Consider the following 20,154-nt stretch of genomic DNA (forward strand, 5'->3'; position numbering starts at 1 on the left):
GCCTGATTGGTGGAGTGCTGCAGAGATGGTTGTCCTTCTGGAAGGTTCTCCCATCTCCACAAAGGAACTCTAGAGCTCAATCAGAGTGACCATTGGGTTCTTGTTCACCTCCCTGACCAAGGCCCTTCTCCCCCGATTGCTCAGTTTGGCCGGTCTTGGCAGTTCCAAACTTCTTCCATTTAAGAATGATGGAGGCCACTGTGTTCTTGGGGACCTTCAATGCTGCAGAAATGTGTTGGTATCCTTTCCCAGATCTGTGCCTCGACACAATCCTGTCTCGGAGCTCTACGGACAATTCCTTCAACCTCATTGCTCGGGTTTTGCTCTGACAACTATGGGACCTTATATAAACAGGTGTGTACCTTTCCAAGTCATTTCCAATCAATTGAATTTACCTTAAGTGGACTCCAAGTTGAAGAAACATCTCAAGGATGATCAAAGGGTCTGAATGCTTATGTAAATAAGGTAAAGTCATGATGGGGTATTGTGTGTAGATTTAGGAGGGGTTAAGAAATATATTTTTTTAAAGTSTAACGTTACAAAACGTGGAAAAGGGAAGGGGTCTAAATACTTTCCAAATGCTCTGTATATAGATAGCCCAAGTCCATGACAGCTCTGAGCTGTATGGGAACTGGGGGCAGGTCACGTGATGTACACACATAGAGAAGCATCTAAATGGGCTGGGGGAGAGTGATGGGATTTTGAAAAGCTTTTAGAGGGCATTAGCCTTGGGCTCCCTCCTGCTCTGCACCTCTCTATGCCAATCTCAGAGCAGGGAGAGAGAGAAGGGAGAGGAGAGAGGGGAAATACGGAGAGGAGAGGGCAGAGGGAGAGTAAAGAGAGGGAGAGAGTCAGATATACTCATGAATTTTTGTGTCTCTGTGTCCAGTAAGAAGAAAGTTACAGGCAGTTTTGCGAGCCAATGCTAACTAGCTTTACAACAATGACTGGAAGTCTTCGGATATCTGCATGCTCTCATCCCTCACTCTCTTCACTCTCCAGGATTGGGGGGGAACCACTCCACTGCCTTCTGAGAGCTCCTATGAGACACTGTATACTTTGAGCAGCCAGGATGTGTCAGCTCTCAGCTCAGTTGGAGTTCAAAATAGACTATATAGGTCTCACATAGGGGAGGGAGAGGAAGACTGACTCACCTGTTGCGTCATGAGGGGGGCTCTCTGAGGTGGCTGCCTCCGTCCCGTCCATGCTGCTGTCCTCCTCCTCCTCCTCCTCCTCCTCCTCCTCCTCCACCACAACCGCTCTCCCTCTTGCACGCCCCCTGGGAGAGCGAGCGAGAAAGAGAGAAAGACAAGGACGCAAACTGGTGAGGGCCCAAAAAGGTAACAATGTTTGCACGTAAACCCGCAAAAAAATCTGTGTAAACTACAAGAAAATGTCCCTATTTTCAGAATAGCAAAATGTTACTAACAATGTAAAACCAGTATAGTATCGTGATACCACAGCTGTGGTCAATGGAGCGACCTCTGACCTCACGTTTTAGAGGCCCTCTTGGCTGCAGAGACTAAATATTGCTGTTTTAAAGCAGATTTCCTGCAATTCTACCCATTTTGACATGGCTTATGCCATGTTCTTATGCTATCTGAGTGACTCATAACAAAATCAATGTGGGCCCCATGCCATGACATTTTTTGAAATTTTAGATTCTCCCCGTCTATTTTTTTATTAATTAGAGGAAACACTGTACTTTTCACAGTATAATGTAAAAAGCTGTACTACAGAAAATAGCTGAATTGCTCATATCCAAAGGCCGACCTGTGATTTGCCAGTTAGAATGTAGAAAAGAATATAAATGCAAAATTATCTCCATGACAATGATGTGCATTTTGATTGTACAGTAAGAGGAAAACACACTAGGCCTATAGGAAACCATCTTCAGCCTACACACTCTTCCTTCCTTACACACACACTTCTTTCTCTCTCCCGCACACACTGCTCACAAAAGTTAGCCACCAAAACAGAATTTGACAAACACCAGATTCATCTTAAAATTACATTGATTAGGCATATGCATCCTACCTTTGAAGCATCTGAGTAGGCTATCTATCCCTCTGTTTTTCTTGTGCCACCCAAATGTGTGCAGAGACAAGGTGTACCATGTTACCTGGCTAGCTAGCTAACAACAATTCCCGGTAGTCTGCAGTATTCCATGCATTTCTCTCTCCTGTACTTGACCCAAAGGACAAAGTACTCTGCTGTATTTCGTAGGTCGGTTCGGGTTTGCACCTCGTGCCCTTCTTTCTGCCTCGCTTTAACTCACCATCCGCCCTCTTCCAGTCCTCCGACATGATGACTTCCATCCGCGTGGTAAACTGGTCATGTCTGTATACCCGTCGCAAGACCAACTGGTTAATGCTTATTTATAAAACCCTCTTAGGCCTCACTCCCTCCTATCTAAGATATCTACTGCAGTCCTCATCCTCCACATACAACACCTGTTCTGCCAGTCACATTCTGTTAAAGCTCCCCAACGCACACACATACCTGGGTAGCTCGTCTTTTCAGTTCGCTGCAGCTAGCGACTGGAACGAGCTGCAACAAACACTCAAACTGGACAATTTTATCTCAATCTCTTCATTCAAAGACTCAATCATGGACACTTTTACTGACAGTTGTGGCTGCTTTTCATGATGTATTGTTGCCTCTACCTTCTTGCCCTTTGTGCTGTTGTCTGTGCCCAATAATGTTTGTACCATAATGCTACCATGTTGTGTTGCTACCATGCTGTGTTGTCATGTGTTGCTGTCTTGCGATGTTGTTGTCTTAATTCTCTCTTTATGTAGTGTTGTCTCTTGTCATGATGTGTGTTTCGTCCAATATTTACACTACCGTTCAAAAGTTTGGGGTCACTAAGAAAGGTCCTTGTTTTTGAAAGAAAAGCAAATTTTCTGTCCATTAAAATAACATAAAATTGATCAGAAATACAGAGTAGACATTGTTAATGTTGTAAATGACTATTGTTGCTGGAAACGACGGATTTTTTATGGAGTATCTACATAGGCGTACACGAGGCCCATTATCAGCAACCATCACTCCTGTGTTCCAATGGCACGTTGTGTGTTAGCTAATCCAAGTTTATCATTTTAAAAAGGCTAATTTATCATTAGAAAACCCTTTTGCAATTATGTTAGCACAGCTGGACTGCTTGTAGGCCTGTTGAAAGGCAGGTCCTCACCAGACATCACCGGCAACAACGTCGCCAATGGGCACAAACCCACCGTCGCTGGCCAAGACAGGACTGTCAAAAAGTGCTCTTCACTGAGGAGTCATGGTTTTGTCTCACCAGGGGTGATAGTCGGATTCGCGTTTATCGTCGAAGGAATGAGCGTTACACCGAGGCCTGTACTCTGGAGAGGGATCGATTTGGAGGTGGAGGGTCCGTCATGGTCTGGGGCGGTGTGTCACAGCATCATCGGACTGAGCTTGTTGTCATTGCAGGCAATCTCAACGCTGTGTGTTAAAGGGAAGACATCCTCCTCCCTCATGTGGTACCCTTCCTGCAGGCTCATCCTGACATGACCCTTCAGCATGACAATGCACCAGCCTACTGCTCAGTTCTATGCCGTTGATTTCCTGCAAGACAGAATGTCAGTGTTCTGCCATGGCCAGCGAAGAGCCCAATCTCAATCCATTAGCACGTCTGGGACCTGTTGGCTCGGAGGGCTAGGGCCATTCCACCCAGAAATGCCTGAGAACTTGCAGTGCCTTGTGGAAGAGTGGGTAACATCTCACAGCAAAACTGACAACTTTGGTGCAGCGCATGAGGGAGACGCACTGCTTGTACTTAATGCAGCATGGTGGCCACACCAGATACTGACTGTTACTTTTGATTTACCCCCCCCCCCTTTGTTCCAGGACACATTATTTCAATTTCTGTTAGTCACATGTCTGTGGGAACTTGTTCAGTTTATGTCTCAGTTGTTGAGTCTGTTTATGTTCATACAAATAGTACACATGTTAGTTTGCTGAAAATAAACGCAGTTGACAGTGAGCAGAGGACGTTCTTTTTTTGCTGAGATTATGTATTGTGTATACACCTGCTCAAAAAAATAAAGGGAACACTTAAACAAACAGTGTAACTCCAAGTCAAATCACACTTCTGTGAAATCAAACTGTCCACTTAGGAGCAACACTGATGACAATAAATTTCACATTGCTGTTGTGCAAATGGAAAAAAAAAAAAAAAAATTAGAAAAAGTGGAAAAGTATACGCAATTAGCAGCCACACCCACCAAAAAAGAGTGATTCTGCAGTGGTGACCACAGACCAACTTCTCTCAGTTCCGTATGCTCCTGGCTGATGTTTGGACACTTTCTTGAATGCTGGCGGTGCTCTTCACTCTAGTGGTAGCAATGACGGCAGTCTAATACCCACACAAGTGGCTCAGGTAGTGCCAGTTCATCCAGGATGTGCACATCAATGCGAAGCTGTGGCCAAAAGGTTCTGCTGTGTCTGTCAGCGTGTAGTGTCCAGAGCATGGAGCACGCCTACGGGGAGACAATGCGCCAGTCACATCAGGAGACGTGGAGGAGGCCATAGGAGGGCAACAACCCAGCAGCAGGACCGCTACCTCCGCCTTTGTGCAAGGAGCGTGCACTCGCCGAGCCCTGCCCAAATGACCTCCAGCAGGCCACCAAATGGGCATGTTGTCTTGCTCAAACGGTCAGAAACAGACTCCATGAGGGTGGTATGAGGGCCCGACGTGCCACAGGAGGGGGTTGTGCTTACAGCCCAGCACCGTGCAGGACGTTTGGCATTCTGCCACGAGAACACAAGATGGCAAATTCGCCACTGGCCGCCCCCAGTGCCTCTTCACAGATGAAAGCAAGGTTCACACGGAGCACATGGAGCCATGGACAGAAGTCTGGAGAACGCCGTGGGAGATGTTTCTGCTTGCCTGCCAACATCCTTCAGCATGACGGTTTGGCGGCTGGGTCAGTCATGGTGTGGGGTGGCATTACTTTGTGGGCCGCACAGCCCTCCATGTGCTCCGCCAGAGTAACCTGGGACTGCCATTAGTACCGAGATGAGTCCTCAGACCCCTTGTGAGACCTTATGCTGACATATGCACAATTTGTGCCTGCTTGAGGTCATTTCTGCAGGGCTCTGGCAGTGCTCCTCCTTGCACAAAGGGCGGACGGGTAGCGGGGGTTTTTTTCCTTGCTGCTGGGTTTGTTCCCTCCATACGGCCTCCTCCACGTCTCCTGATGTACTTGGCTGTCTCCTGGGTAGCGCCTCCATGCTCTGGACCACTACGCTGACAGGACACAGCAACCTTTATGCCCACAGCTCGCATTGTGATGTGCCATCCTGGATGAACTGCACTACCTGGCCACTATGTGTGACGGTTGTAGATCCGTCTCATGCACCATTAGAGTGAAGAGCCCGCCAGCATTCAAAAGCTGACCAAAACATCAGCAGGACGCATCAGGAACTGAGAAGTTGTCTGTGGTCACCACCTGCAGAATCACTCCTTTTTTGGGGGTGTCTTGTAATTGCCTATAATTTCCACTTTTGTCATATTCCATTTGCCACAACAGCATTGTGAAATTTATTCGTCAATCAGTGTTGCTTCTAAGTCGACAGTTTGATTTCATTAGAAGTGTGATTGACTTGCGTTACATTGTGTTGTTTAAGTGTTCCCTTTATTTTTTTTGAGCAGTGTATATACACACACACCACACAAGAAATAAAATACTAGTTATTTCCATAGCGGGAACTAGCTAAAATGTTAACAAGCGCAAGCTCAACATTAATGCAGGACAGGCAAACCTCAACTTCAAATCAGAAGCAGCGCTACAATTAACAGTGAGAAAATAAAAATAGTATTTTGTTTAATCTGGGGGGACTACGAGCACGTAATATCTACCAAGCGGGACATTAATAAACTGCTAATATCTTATGTTTTCCACCGAGTCGTGCCTGAACGACGACATGATTTAATATACAGCTGGCGGGTGTAGCTTTTTCGGCAGGAATAGAAAGCAGCCTCTAGTAAAACAAGGGGCGGCGGACCCCTACGTTATATTTATTAAAAAACAGCTGGTGCACAAAATCTAAGGAATCTCGAGGTTCTGCTCGCCTGAAGTAGAGTATGTCATGATTAAGCTGTAGACCACACTATTTACTTGACTTGCCCATAATCTAATTAAGTTTGTTAACAAGAAATTTGTGGAGTGGTTGAAAAACGAGTTTTAATGACTCCAACCTAAGTGTATGTAAACTTCCGACTTCAACTGTAAGTAAGCTGTAAGGTCTACACCTATTGTATTCGGCATATGTGACAAATGCAATTTGATTTGATTGGAGAGGAAGCAGAGCGCACGTTAAGCTTTGCTGAATAGGCCTAATTGGGCCTGCTTGGGGGATATGTGGCCACATTATTATAGGACGACTTGGGAAATTGATGATCCGCAACAGAAAGCGCATCACAGTATCAGAAATAAAAATACAGCCAGGCTCGCCTGCCACTGACCCTTTCTAGACCTAATAAACTGTCAAGAGTAGACCCACAACTGAAAGGGCATTTATGCAGTTATTCACATATTGAAATAGCATTTTCACTGCAGCCTATTGTAGAATTTTGTACTCACTTGAAAACAATAATGCAATTATTCATGGTGTTGTAGGCTAGTCTAGGTAGGATGATTGTACTGTCCCTAAACAAGATCAATAGGGGAGCTTTTTGAGCAGCGGGCTCACTGTTATTTCATGCGCAATGACACACCTGGCCTCTCCTCTGCCTATCAGCTATACTCTACAAATATTATTTGTTCTTGTGGATTCTTATTGAAATTGGTGCAACTTTGAATGATTTTGTGTGTGGTATGATTGCTAGTTAGCCTATTGCAGATCTCGACAAACAGTAACGGTTAGCAGGCATAGGTGTGTTGTGACAGCCAACACAGCACCGATTGAAACGCTGCTCGTCTAATCAGCATCCAAACAACCAGTTTTATAAAAAACATTATTTTGTAATGGGATTGTTTTTTGGAGCTGAGATAAATGTTTGCCGTTTTAAAGCTAGTATTCTGCAATTCTGTGCATTTTGCTATGGCTAATGTGATGTTATTAGTACCACTAAATTAATTTAGAATGTTCTATTCTCCCTGACTGTTGAGCTTATATTTTGGTGATTGTTAGTTCTCAAAGATTATATTTTTTTTAAAGGACAGCGTAAAGAACTGCAACCCTGATGGGTTCTTCACACAACAGTTTCCTGTGTGTATCAAGAATTTTCCACCACCCAAAGGACATCCAGCCAACTTGACACAACTGTGGGAAGCATTGGAGTCAACATGGGCCAGCATCCCTGTGGAATACTTGACACCTTGTAGAGTCCATGCCCCAACAAATTGAGGCTGTTCTGAGGACAAAAGGGGAGGGTGCAACTCAATATTAGAAAGGTAGTCCAAATGTTTGGTATATGCAAAGGTCAATTATCGTTTCTACATACTTCACATCTGGTTTTAGTCATTTAAGTTAACACTGAAAGCATTTTTTTTTTTTTACAGTTTGGACTTGTGCAACCCAAAAAGAACGCTTAGGCAGCCCGCCCAAGGATTACAACGGCAGGGGAAAAAACATGACTGATTCTTAAAAGGGAGGCACTGAGGCCGCTGGGCAAGGAAAGGCGAAGTAGGAGGAGTGGTGAGGTAGATTGTGGGTACAAGCTGCTGGTACGGTGGTGGGCAACGGGAGAGGGCAAGAATGAGCATGATTCTCCCTCCCTGCTTTCAATGAGCTTGAATGTACAAACATCAACATCAGACAGAAACCTGGTAACCATTTAATATTATAAACTGAGTGGTTCGAGCCCTGAATGCTGATTGGCTGACAGCCGTGGTATATCAGACCGTATACCACACGTATGACAAAACATTTATTTTTACTGCTCTAATTACATTGGTAACCAGTTTATAATAGAAACAAGGCACCAAGGGTTTTTGATATATGGCCAATATACCCCGGCTAAGGGCTGTGTCCAGGCACTCCGTGTTGCGTTGTGCATAAGAACAGCCCTTAGCCGTGGTATATTGGCCTGGCCATATACCACATCTCGGGCCTTATTGCTTAAATATAGATTGATAGTAGCTAGCGAGATRATCCAAACAAGAACTGTGAGGTAAATATGCTATTGAGAATGCCTAGGACTGGGATATCTTCTTTCCAACTAAATTCTCCCATCATAGATCAAACCAGGGAAGCATATGAGAACCAAAGCCAAGCCCATTACTCTCAGTCCCAAATGGTATGACACAATTATTATGGCCTAATCGAAATGTAACTGCTGAACATAAGCAAGCCAAATTTGAACCCAATGGGAGAATACATCACGTAAAAACAAGCCAGTGATTTATAACACGACAAAACACAAACATGCGTTGATCAATCTGGATGATGAGAGGTGTAATATGGCCAGAGGTTGTGGTTCAGACAGACACACGCTGGAAATGAACAGAAAAGCCATATTACTTCAGCTACTACAATCAGGAGTACATTGAACCCGTCAGTTTTATTGTTATTGTCCATCCCTGTATGTTTGTGAAGTGTATACGGGCCTACAGACCTAGACTAGCACGCAAAACATGTATTTGGATAATATATTCACTTAATCAGGTTAAAATCATTATGCTACCACCTCCTAAACAAGCTGCTGGTCAATGACTCTTGTCCAACTACCAGTGGAAGGCGGACGGAAGACAATTCGGCATTTTATGCTTCTCACGATAGATGGAATTTGGCCCTACTCAGATCACATTCGACCTCCTGTTGAGTGGCTCAAGAGACTTTACTACACGTCTCACACAATCACTAGCCTACCCCACCCTTCACCATCACTAGCCTACCCCACCCTTCACCTCTCATACCATCACTAGCCTACCCCACCCTTCACCTCTCATACCATCACTAGCCTACCCCACCCTTCACCTCTCATACCATCACAAGCCTACCCCACCCGGTCACCAGTCACTGCCTACCCCACCCTTCACCTCTCATACCATCACTAGCCTACCCCACCCTTCACCTCTCACACCATCACTAGCCTACCCCACCCTTCACCTCTCGATACCATCACTAGCCTACCCCACCCTTCACCTCTCACACCATCACTAGCCTACCCCACCCTTCACCTCTCATACCATCACTAGCCTACCCCACCCTTCACCTCTCATACCATCACTAGCCTACCCCAACCTTAACATCACACACACCATCGCTAGCCTTCCCCACCCTTCACCTCTAGGCGACGTCTCCTTTGATGATGATGATGATGGCAACTTAGCTGTAAGTGACACTAGGGCAGAGTTAAAGACACATAGATAGTTGCTACAGTCAAAACTCAGACCTGCAAACAAGGTGATGTTACCTTTTCCTCTTTTTATTGAAATGAACAGTCTGCAGAACAAAGTAAACAAACATCAATGGAGAGTGCATAAACAGCGCACACACACACACACACGGAGAGATCTGTCAGTGTCAGGATCCTCCAGTAGGAGTTCTGTCTTAACCCAATCTGAGGGCCACGTCGAGGTGATAATTGTCAAGGATACAGATTAAACAGCACCACGTACAGTGAGCCCACTAGGTGGGAAGAGCAAACAGTCTAAATGAGAGCAGCCAGCATTTTGTGGGGGTAGTGGGGAGGATGCAGGGGGAGGGGGTAATTTTCGATGCCACTGGAGAAAGTACACACAAATCGGCCAGTTTGCCAAGTCAACTCCTCCCTCCAAATAACTTCCCACTCCAGATAAGAAGTAACAAGATGGAAGCCTAAATGTCACAGTTCAAGCCTCTGCATTGYGCAGGAAAAAGTGAAGCAAAAAAACAGCCATACTAACAGAAAGTACCAAATCAATAAATGAGTCCATAAGGCCCAAAATAAGCCCAGCTCTAACAGCGACGAGAGCTCCATAATGTTGTAACCCACGACCTCAAAGCCCAGCAGAATCCCAGTGATGACGGCACAGGGGTGTAGAGTAGACAGACACCAGGATAAATAAAAAAATGCATCGCTGTTCCCAGACATCTACAGCTCCTCTCTCCCTCTGTCACTGTCTGATAGGAGAGAGGCCGTAAGGGGCTTCTCTGGTGCCCAACYTCTACAGCAGATAGATACGTCAGTTTGAGTAAAGATAGATACGTCTGTTTGAGTAGAGTCCATCTGACGTAAATGAATGTCTGATATCAGCCATATTCAGAAGATTGGTAGTACATACACACGAGCCATAAAGTCAACCTGTATTAAGTTGATGATGCATCTGATCTGACCTACCTTCACTGGCATGGAATATCACTTTCTCCACAATTACTAGGGTTTTCTGATTATTCACCAAGGTATTAATGATAAATACACTTTATGAGCAGCAGGTACATAAGAATATCTGACATTTAGGTCTAGTACAGACAACTGTATACCGTCATAACCCTGTCTGTGACCATTGCGAGCATGCTGTGCCTATAGCGCAGTGTACTTATGCTCTCATATAGCCTTTGAAGTGTAGTCTTTTCTTTTGCCTTTTCTTGAAATGGCAAAAAACCCTAAAGGTCTGGAACACCCAACTCCCCAACTTCTCCCCATGATCCCACCACCAGGAGAAAGAAAAAAAGAGAAGGAGGGTGAAAATAATGCTGTGGTAAGTAGTTCCAGCTCTCAGGGAGCCGACAAGAAAACCTGGAACAGATTTCCCTATTCTGGACTGGAGTGGTGGATGACTGGGTGATTCAACGCGGTATCCAATCAGTCAACAAAATGTCTAACTTCTAAGAGAAGCCTATTGTGTCCTATTTACATCAAAATAGTTCCCAGTTGATACATGCTGCAAAGACAATACATTATCACTAGCTCTAGACTACATTTGTTCATTCTCCTGATATGAACACTTCAAATCTTACAAAAAKAACACTGGTATTGAGTCATCTGAGATATATACATGCAAGCTTCCCCTCCCCCTCGATGAAAGGTGCTGCCTGAGATGCAAGTATCGGTAATAATGCATACTTCCCTCCACCGTCCCATGGGTCTTTAGCATTATCACCGCCAAGAGTGTCCCAGAAAACTGATGCACTGTCTCTCATACAAACCCAACTGACCATAATAACACACTGATAACCTGACCAGCCGCCCAGTGCTTGATTCTGGAACCAGGGAGACCTTGGAAAGAACCAAGTGAGGACGTCAGCGCATGCTGGGAAATACAGCCCAACCATATAGCAGGCATAGGCTATGTATTCCTTGGATCACTTGCATGCTGTAAATAATGGGGCAAATGACATGTAGGCCTACACCCATGCTTTGCCACTCCCACCAACCAACCTATCAGCTAATGCGACCTAGACAGGGAATTGTCTCGGCTGTCCTTATAGCCATGGCATAAACATATAATTTGGATGATTGATTGATAATAGATTGCTCACACACTCCATCTCCTCGATATCCTAATATGGTGACCCCAGATCAAATTAGTCAGAGTTGGATAAATTGTAGGCATCATATTAAACAGCTCGGCTCTCTGAGTTGCATTATGTGTTGCCATGGATATAACAAATGAGGCAGGTTGGTACTGCTGCATACAATAAAACCGTGGAAAGGGTTTGTGCTTGAGTTACCTGTATTTTTAAATTTGTTTAGCCCCCTATGCATAGAGTAGCTCTGGATAACGGTCTGCAAAATTAGATCTTTGCCTGATGAACAGATTTGGATAGTATCTGTGTAATGTTTATACACATTTTGGGGAAGGGAAATAGAACACCACAGTATGAGTCATAACACCCATAAAACCTAGCGGTTAAACTGGGAAATGGTTCCAATCTTATTTCTACCATTCATTTTTCCCATAGGGGATTTTAGAAACACTTACAATAAGAGCTGTGTTTCGTGTAGGCTTACACTGGCATGACGTTTTGATAACAGTGTAAATCTCTCTAGGACAAGGTGACTTTGATCAATATATTCACCTGTGTTTACACCCCAAAAATGAAAGCCATATTAGAAGATAATTAGCATATCATAAAGAACTACAAATACTATGATGATATGGGCGAGACTGCCGAATCGAGGCAAAGGTAAGAATCTTTGGATTAACTATCTAATGTTAATTCAAATGTAGTAATTAATAAATTGGCTACATTGCTTTAAATTGACAATTCCGTGAACGGTCTTGTTAAGTTTTAAATTGACACAATACCTGTTAGCAAAGGGGTCAGCTAGAGATGACATGCAGGAGCTTGCAGGGATTTGTAGTTTTGCATGACGTCTAATTTGATGCTAATTACCATTTTCAAATCTGAGAGTAAATAGAGACAAATATATTGATAAAAGTGTCACCTTGTCTGAGAGACATTTACATGGTTATCAAAAAGTCACGCCAGGGTAAGCCCTGATGACTCAGGCAAGTCTATGTGCACTGTAAATTACCAATAGAATTGTGAAGATATGGAGGGTAAACAACATACTTCTTCCTGGTCTTGGATGGTGCCTGGGGTGCAGTGGTGGTGGTGGTTGTTGTTGTTGTTGTTGTTGTGGTGGTGGTGGCAGCAGCATCCTTGCGCGGCCTGCCCCTGGGGCGCTTGTCTGTCTGGGCAGGGCTTCCTGTGGACGTGGCCCCTGCACTGCCGGAGAGCAGCGAGGGTCCCTGGTCAGAGGGCTCCACAGTCTTATCCTCTGATGACATTCTTCTCGGGGGAGGGAGAGAGAGGCATCAGTGCACAATCATGCCTGTTTGAATATGTGGTTTGGTTACTTGACATACTTTGGAATCAGTGTATGAATAAGATGTGCCGCTCTCCAGGACAAGTTATCACATTGCCTTGATCAAATGTTGAATATATTCTACACAATTGATTATTAAAAAAAGGGGCAATCTGCAGATGCTACATCCATTTTTAGACATAAATGAATGTACCCATTGATTCTTGAAGAACAAAACTTAAATGCCTCAACTGTCGTACCCCATCAGAACCCAAAATATAAGCTTATTTTACTCCAATGTTTGTAAACAAAGTACACTGAACAAAAATATAAACTCAACATGTAGTGTTGCACATGTAGTTGTCACAACACAATGCCACAGATAACTCAAGTTGAGGTAGCGTGCAATTGGCATGCTGACTGCAGGAATGTCCACCAGAGCTGTTGCCAGAGAATTCAATGTTAATTTCTCTACCGTAAGCCACTTCCAATGTCATTTTAGAGAATTTGGCAGTACGTCCAACTGGCCTCACAACCGCAGACCACGTGTATGACGTTGTGTGCGCGAGCAGTTTGCTAATGTCAACGTTGTGAACAGAGTGCACCATGGTGGCAGTGGGATTACAATATGGGTAGGCATAACTACGGACAACGAGCACAATTGCATTATATTGATGGCAATTTGAATGCACAGAAAAAKCGTGACGAGATCCTGAGGCCCATTGCCGTGGTATTCATCAGTCGCCATCACCTCATGTTTCAACATGATAACGCATGGCCAGTTCCAACAACTTCACACAGCCATTGAAGAGGAGTGGTACAACATTCCACAATCAACATCCTGATCAACTCTAAACGAAGGAGATGAGGACTGGTTCTGATCCACCACCCTACTTTTTTTATGATGCATATCTGTATTCCCAATCATGTGAAATCCATGTACTTATTTCCTTATATGAACTATAATTCAGTAAAATCTTTAAAATTGTTGCATTTATAGTTTCCTTCAGTATAAATGTAAACACTATAGTATCAAAACATGGTTAAAACACATTTTTGTCATAGTCAGTTCTGGCATCCATAGCCTTTTTGAATTTGAGAGTGGTTACATTTCTCCAGGCTCATCCTTCAGCTTATTACCAAAACAGGGGTGGCATATCTTTTTCCAGATATGATACTCTTGAGGAAATGCCTAAAACTTACCCCTGACCTATCTACATGTCCTTCAAAATCACTTATCAGCTGAAGCAATGTTCAAGCTATTCGTCAGTGTTATCAATGTAAGAGTTCACATACCTACTCTCTCCTTTCCTGAGCTACCTACCACCACACTGTGACCTCATGTCTCTGTCTGGATGATCGTTCGTCCTTCGATACCTTGCTTGTGTTCTTGCATTCCTCTCCTATCAGCCTCCGAAGTTTCCTCTACTTACCACTGAAATAAGCCTGCTCTATTTGTTTGTTCCACAGTGGATTAATTAGTTTGCTCCACTGTGGTTCTCTGTTCAGTATCATATTGTAACAGTATGAGAGGACAATGTAAACCAGTAGGCATATTTGTTTTATTATGACAAACACTGAGAACAAAAAGTCATAAGTGTATTGACTTTTCAGCTCAGCCTGACTGTCTGTTGAAGATGATGTCATCCTGATCTTTTAATGGGCTTGTCTGACACCCTGTTCTCTCAGACAGTTGAGGGACACTGCCAATGGGAGACTCTCTCTTCCGGCACACCGTCTCTTCCTGGAACTAGCCTACTACACAGGATCCATGGTTGACTAGACAGGATGCAGCTAATGCCAGAAGTGCCTTATTTGACATGATCTGCATTCCTGCTACCCATGACCAGGATCCATCCCTCCACTGCACCGTATACTGCTGTGTCATCAGGGGGACCTTGCACTGATTTTGAGATTGTGATCAACTAGCTACCTGTGTGAGAGCTGAGTCTTTTCCAAAACACAGCTTGATGTTATTCGGTGACTGAGCCTATATTTGACCTCTTGTGGCATCCAATGCAGTCTTTGTGTGTGAAGTTTAGCTAAGATTAGATGTAGTCAATGGGAGAGAAAAAAAACAAATGACACAGTATCAACAAATTGAGCTTGGGGTTGTTCCAAATCGTGTAGGTTGCTGCAAAATATGTAGACCCTAGATGAGCCCCCTTGATTGGATGGTCTTTGGTAAGCCAATTGCCTAACGTCTATATTCCATTCTTCCCAAAGGTAATCACAGCAGACCTTAATGTGGTCTTTGTCATACACAAGCAAGTAGGCTGATACATTCTGTGCCCTATAGAGCAATAGGCTTGAAAGCAAGTTTGAACAAGTACACGATAGAAACATAAATAGATAAACGTATGGATTCACGATAGAAACATAACAAATAGATAAAGTATGGATTCTGGAAAGACAAAGATCCTACTCAGCCTATGACCATAAGGAGGAGGCACAAGTGGGTGGCCAAAAGCTGGGGCGTGAAGTAGATCAATGACTGGATAAAAAAAGTGGAATAAAATAAAGTGTTGTGATCAATTATAGTAAACATACTAAACATATACACTTCAAAGTGAATCTTAATGTTTCATATTAGTTTCTACAGAGATAACTACATTAGAATGGAAGAACATTGGTTTCATAAGGCAGTGGGTTGGGTACCCCAGACACACTGGGCTAGCTAGCTACCTTTGTTAAACTAGCGTACAGCACAAAGCAAATGCATGCTCAAGTCAGCCAAAACAAGCTAACTAGCTAGCTAGCCATCCTAGGTTCTTTGTAGTCTTTGTTTGGCTATTGCATGGCATTGCAAATGAGTAACAATATGATGTGCCTACTAATAGACTAGTGATATCCCACTTTGTGGGATACAGAGATATAAGATGATCAAGGTATTTGATTACTGATAAATGGGATGCAACTGCCTATATCGCCAGCAAAAGTATCTGAAAGACTAGTTAGCTAGTAACGGTAGGTAGCTACCATTAGCTAAGCCATTGAAAATGTGAGTTAGCGTTAGTCAACATCTACATAGTGTTGATATGCAAGGCTGCCTGATAGTTTTAACAATTAGTTACCATTAAACTTCAAAGTCAAGTAACTTTAGAAGTCATGCATGATTCCACAGCTACCTACCCGGTAGCTAACGTTAGCTAACTAGCGTGTGGATAAAAGGTTTTGGCTAGCAAATCAACTAGCTAGAGCCAACTCGCTACATTTCCCAAATACAGAAGTTTGCCAACTATGTAGATAGCTATCTAGTTTAGTAGATAACTATCTAGTTTAGTTAGCATTATATTTGGTATGAGACGACCTCCAAAATAAATATACTGAGATCAAAACGAGCGTAGCTAACTTAGCTGGTCAACTTCTAGTTTACTGTTAGCTAACAGGTTCGCTAGCTACATAACATTACAGTATACATAATCAACAGCGGTGATTCAAAGCACACGTTAGCCTTGCATTTAGCCACAACTGAGGCATTCACGTGTCTAAATGTATTTTCTAACAGAAAATGTGTCTAGTTTGGCTGATTCGCTGTGTCGAAGAACGTTCGGACCAAACAAGGCGGCGAAAAAACACTAGGCTCGAGCGGCCGCTGCAAATCCGAAATTTATGTAGCAAGCTAGCGAGTACATGAAATAGCTAGGTAGCTAAAATAACTTACCTTTAAAATTATGTATAGTAAGTTATCTTCTTCATGTCCAAAATTTTAAGAGATATAGTTATATCACTTTGTAGTGTATTTGTGAGGAATAATGATAACGCCAACTGTCACTCAGCTAGTTAACGTTAGATAAGTTAGCTAGCTCAGTCTTCTGTTCTGTACGATAAGTAGCTAACTAGCTAGGTGGCCACGCCAATGTTAGTTACGAAAGCAATACCACCGCTGTTAAAAAAAAGCATGAACGCATACATCAATAATCCGATGTTTAACATCACCAATTTGAAAAAAGGATGCAAAATGTAAATCCAGTAGAGATCAGCTTCATTGCAAACGCATGATGGATCACTTTCTTTTCTCCAAATGACAGCTGTCGTCGCACAAATAAAATGTTCAGCTAACTGCCACACTTAATCCTTTACTAACTATTATTATTATAGGGGGAAGATGTAGCCAATATCCATAATCCAAAACAGGCACAAATTCCAAGTAGTCTTCTTCAAGAACATTTCACAAAATCTTCACAAGAAAAGCAATGCTTTGGACAAAAATAAACGATGCAATGGCTAGTTCCTCGAGCTAGCTTGCTGGCTCACGAGCGTTCGCTTTGCCAACTGGTTCTATTTTCTTCAGCCGCGACAGAAAGCAAGATGCCTTAGCTGGCGTAGCTGACTAGCCGGAAAGACTAACATGAGTGTTCAGATAAACAAAAACATTTTTTTTTACTCTAATTATGTCAAAAAACACGAAATGGCGAGTTCTACCTGGTCAAAAAAAATTAAAGTTGTATCGTACTCTTTACGGTGGCCATGTTTAAGTGACACCAAATAATAACTCCCGACTGTAGGACTCCCAAAAATATAGGTCGAAAATATCGCTGTAAAAATCGAAGAGGTACACTTGGAGATGTAATGGTTTCTAATAATATTTTACTATTTTCACTAGTATTAGAAACCAAAACCGCAAATGATGTTAAATGCAATATCCATAGGTTTATAAAACAATTTCTTCAAAATACTCCCTGACCCTGCGGAAGAATATGGGCATTTAATAAATACGGTAAAGTGTATCGGTTACTTCTAAAATGTGGCATTCGGATGGAACGGACTGCAGCGGGCCTTGTAGTTTAAAGGGCAAATCAGCCACTTTTCAACCTCATATTCATCATCTCATAAGTCGTTTTGTGGAGTATCTGTACATTACTTTAATATTTATATTTTTGCCAACTTTTACTTCAAACCAAATCAAATTGTATTTGTCACATGCGCCAAATACAACAGGTGTAGACCATACAGTGAAATGCTTACTTACAAGCCCTTAACCAACAATGCAGTTCTAAGAAAATACCCCCCCAAAAAGTAAGCMATAAGAATAACAAATTATTAAAGAGCAGCAGTAAATAACAATAGAGGGGGTACCGGTGGTACCGAGTCAATGTGTGGGTGTACCGGTGTCGAGGTAATTGAGGTAATATGCACATGAAGGTAGAGTTATTAAAGTGACTATGCATAGATAGCCATTTGATTAGCTGTTCAGGAGTCTTATGGCTTGGGGGTAGGAGCTATTTAGGAGCCTCTTGGACCAAGACTTGGCGCTCCGGTACTGCTTGCCGTGCGGTAGCAGAGAGAACAGTCTATGACTAGGGTGGTTGGAGTCCTTGACAATTTTTAGGGACCTTCCTCTGACACCACCTAGTATAGAGGTCCTGGATAGCAGGAAGCTTGGCCCCAGTGATGTACTGGGCCATTCGCACTATCCTCTGTAGTACCTTGCGGTCGGAGGCTGAGCAGTTGCCATACCAGGCAGTGATGCAACCAGTCAGGATGCGCTCAATGGTGCAGCTGTAGAACCTTTTGAGGATCTGAGAACCCATTCCAAATCTTTTCAGTCTCCTGAGGGGAATAGGTTTTGTCGTGCCCTCTTCACGACTGTCTTGGTGTCCTTGTACCATGTTAGTTTGTTGGTAATGTGGACGCCAAGGAACTTCAAGATCTCAACCTGCTCGACTACAGCCCCGTCGATGAGACTGGGTGCGTGCTCAGTCCTCCTTTTCCTGTAGTCCAAAATCATCTCCTTTGTCTTGATCACGTTGAGGGAGAGATTGTTATCCTTGCACCTCACGGTCAGGTCTCTGACCTCCTTCCTATATGCGGTCTCATCGTTCTCGGTGATTAGGCCTACCACTGTTGTGTAATCAGCAAACTTAATGATGGTGTTGGAGTCGTGCCTGGCCGTGCAGTCATGAGTGAACAGGGAGTACAGGAGGGGACTGAGCACGCAACCCTGAGGGGCCCCTGTGTTGAGGATCAGCGTGGCGGATGTGTTGTTACCTACCATTACCAATTGGGGGCGGTCCGTCAGGAAGTCCAGGATCCAGTTGCAAAGGGAAGTGTTTAGTCCCAGGGTACTTAGCTTAGTGATGAGCTATGAGGGCACTATGGTGTTGAACGCTGAGCTGTAGCCAACGAATAGCATTCTCACATAGGTGTTCCTTTTGTCCAGGTGTGAAAGGACAGTGTGGCGTGCAATAGAGATTGCATCATCTGTGGATCTGTTTGAGTGGTATGCAAATTGGAGTGGGTCTAGGGTTTCTGGGATAATGGTGTTGATGTGAGCCATGACCAGCCTTTCAAAGCATTTCATGGCTACAGACGTGAGTGCTACGGGTTGGTAGTCATTTAGGCAGGTTACCTTAGTGTTCTTGGGCACAGGGACTACGGTGGACTGTTTGAAACATGTTGGTACTACAGACTCAGACAGGTAGAGGTCGAAAATGTCAGTTAAGACACTTGCTAGTTGGTCGGCGCATGCTCGGAGTACACGTCCTGGTTATCTGTATGGCCCTGCGGACTTGTGAATGTTGACCTGTTTAAAGGTCTTACTCACATCGGCTGTGGAGAGAGTGATCACACAGTCGTCCCGATGCTCTCATGCATGTTTCAGTGTTGCTTGCCTTCGAAGCGAGCATAGAAGTTATTTAGCTCGTCTGTTAAGCTCATGTCACTGGGCAGCTCTCGGCTGTGCTTCTCTTTGTAGTCTGTAATAGTTTGCAGGCCCTGCCACATCCGACGAGCGTCGGAGCCGGTGTAGTACGATTTGATCTTAGTCCTGTATTGACACTTTGCCTGTTTGATGGTTCGTCGGGGGTCATAGAGGGATTTCTTATAAGCTTCCAGGTTAGAGTCCCACACCTTGAATGTGGCAGGTCTACCCTTTAGCTCGGTGCGAATGTTGCCTATAATCCATGGCTTCTGGTTGGGGTATGTACGTACAGTCACTGTGGGGACGGCGTCAATGATTCACTTATTGATAAAGCCAGTGACTGATGTGGTGTACTCCTCAATGCCATCTGAAGAATCCTGGAACATATTCCAGTCTATGCTAGCAAAACAGTCCTGTAGTTTTGCATTGCTTCATCTGACCACTTTTTTATAGACCTAGTCACTATTGCTTCCAGCTTTAATTTTAGCTTGTAAGCAGGAATCAGGAGGATAGAATTATGTTCAGATTTGCCAAATGGAGGACGAGGGAGAGCTTTGTACACGTCTCTGTGTGTGGAGTAAAGGTGGTCTAGAATTCTTATCCCTCTGATTGCACATTTAACATGCTGATAGAAATGAGGTAAAACTGATTTAAGTTTCCCTGCATTAAAGTCCCCAGCCACTAGGAGCGCCACCTCTGGATTTGCTTATGGCGGTATACAGCTCATTGAGTGCAGTTTTAGTGCCAGCATCGGTCTGTAGTGGTATGTAGACAGCTACGAAAAATACAGATGAAAACTCTC

General features: G+C 43.7%; 1 protein-coding gene across 5 annotated transcripts in view; it reads right to left on the bottom strand.

Annotated features, from left to right (window-relative positions):
* LOC111979462 (histone-lysine N-methyltransferase 2C) overlaps window positions 1-17,349 on the bottom strand; it is a 148,586-nt gene extending 131,237 nt beyond the window's left edge. For 3 of the 5 annotated variants that reach the window (XM_024010021.2, XM_024010020.2, XM_024010022.2), the window contains exons 1-3: window positions 16,374-17,349; window positions 12,475-12,693; window positions 1,155-1,279 (exon numbers count right to left, since the gene is read on the bottom strand). In XM_024010021.2, the coding sequence (XP_023865789.1) occupies window positions 1,155-1,279; window positions 12,475-12,692 (343 nt within the window). In that variant the 5' untranslated portion in view covers window position 12,693; window positions 16,374-17,349. The remainder of the gene's footprint in view (window positions 1-1,154; window positions 1,280-12,474; window positions 12,694-16,373) is intronic. The other 2 variants (XM_024010023.2, XM_024010019.2) reach the window with 1 other exon arrangement.
* Window positions 17,350-20,154: the final 2,805 nt, after the last annotated feature.

The sequence above is a fragment of the Salvelinus sp. IW2-2015 genome, linkage group LG19 (genome assembly GCF_002910315.2).
Source record: "Salvelinus sp. IW2-2015 linkage group LG19, ASM291031v2, whole genome shotgun sequence".
NCBI classification, from domain to species: Eukaryota; Metazoa; Chordata; class Actinopteri; order Salmoniformes; family Salmonidae; genus Salvelinus; species Salvelinus sp. IW2-2015.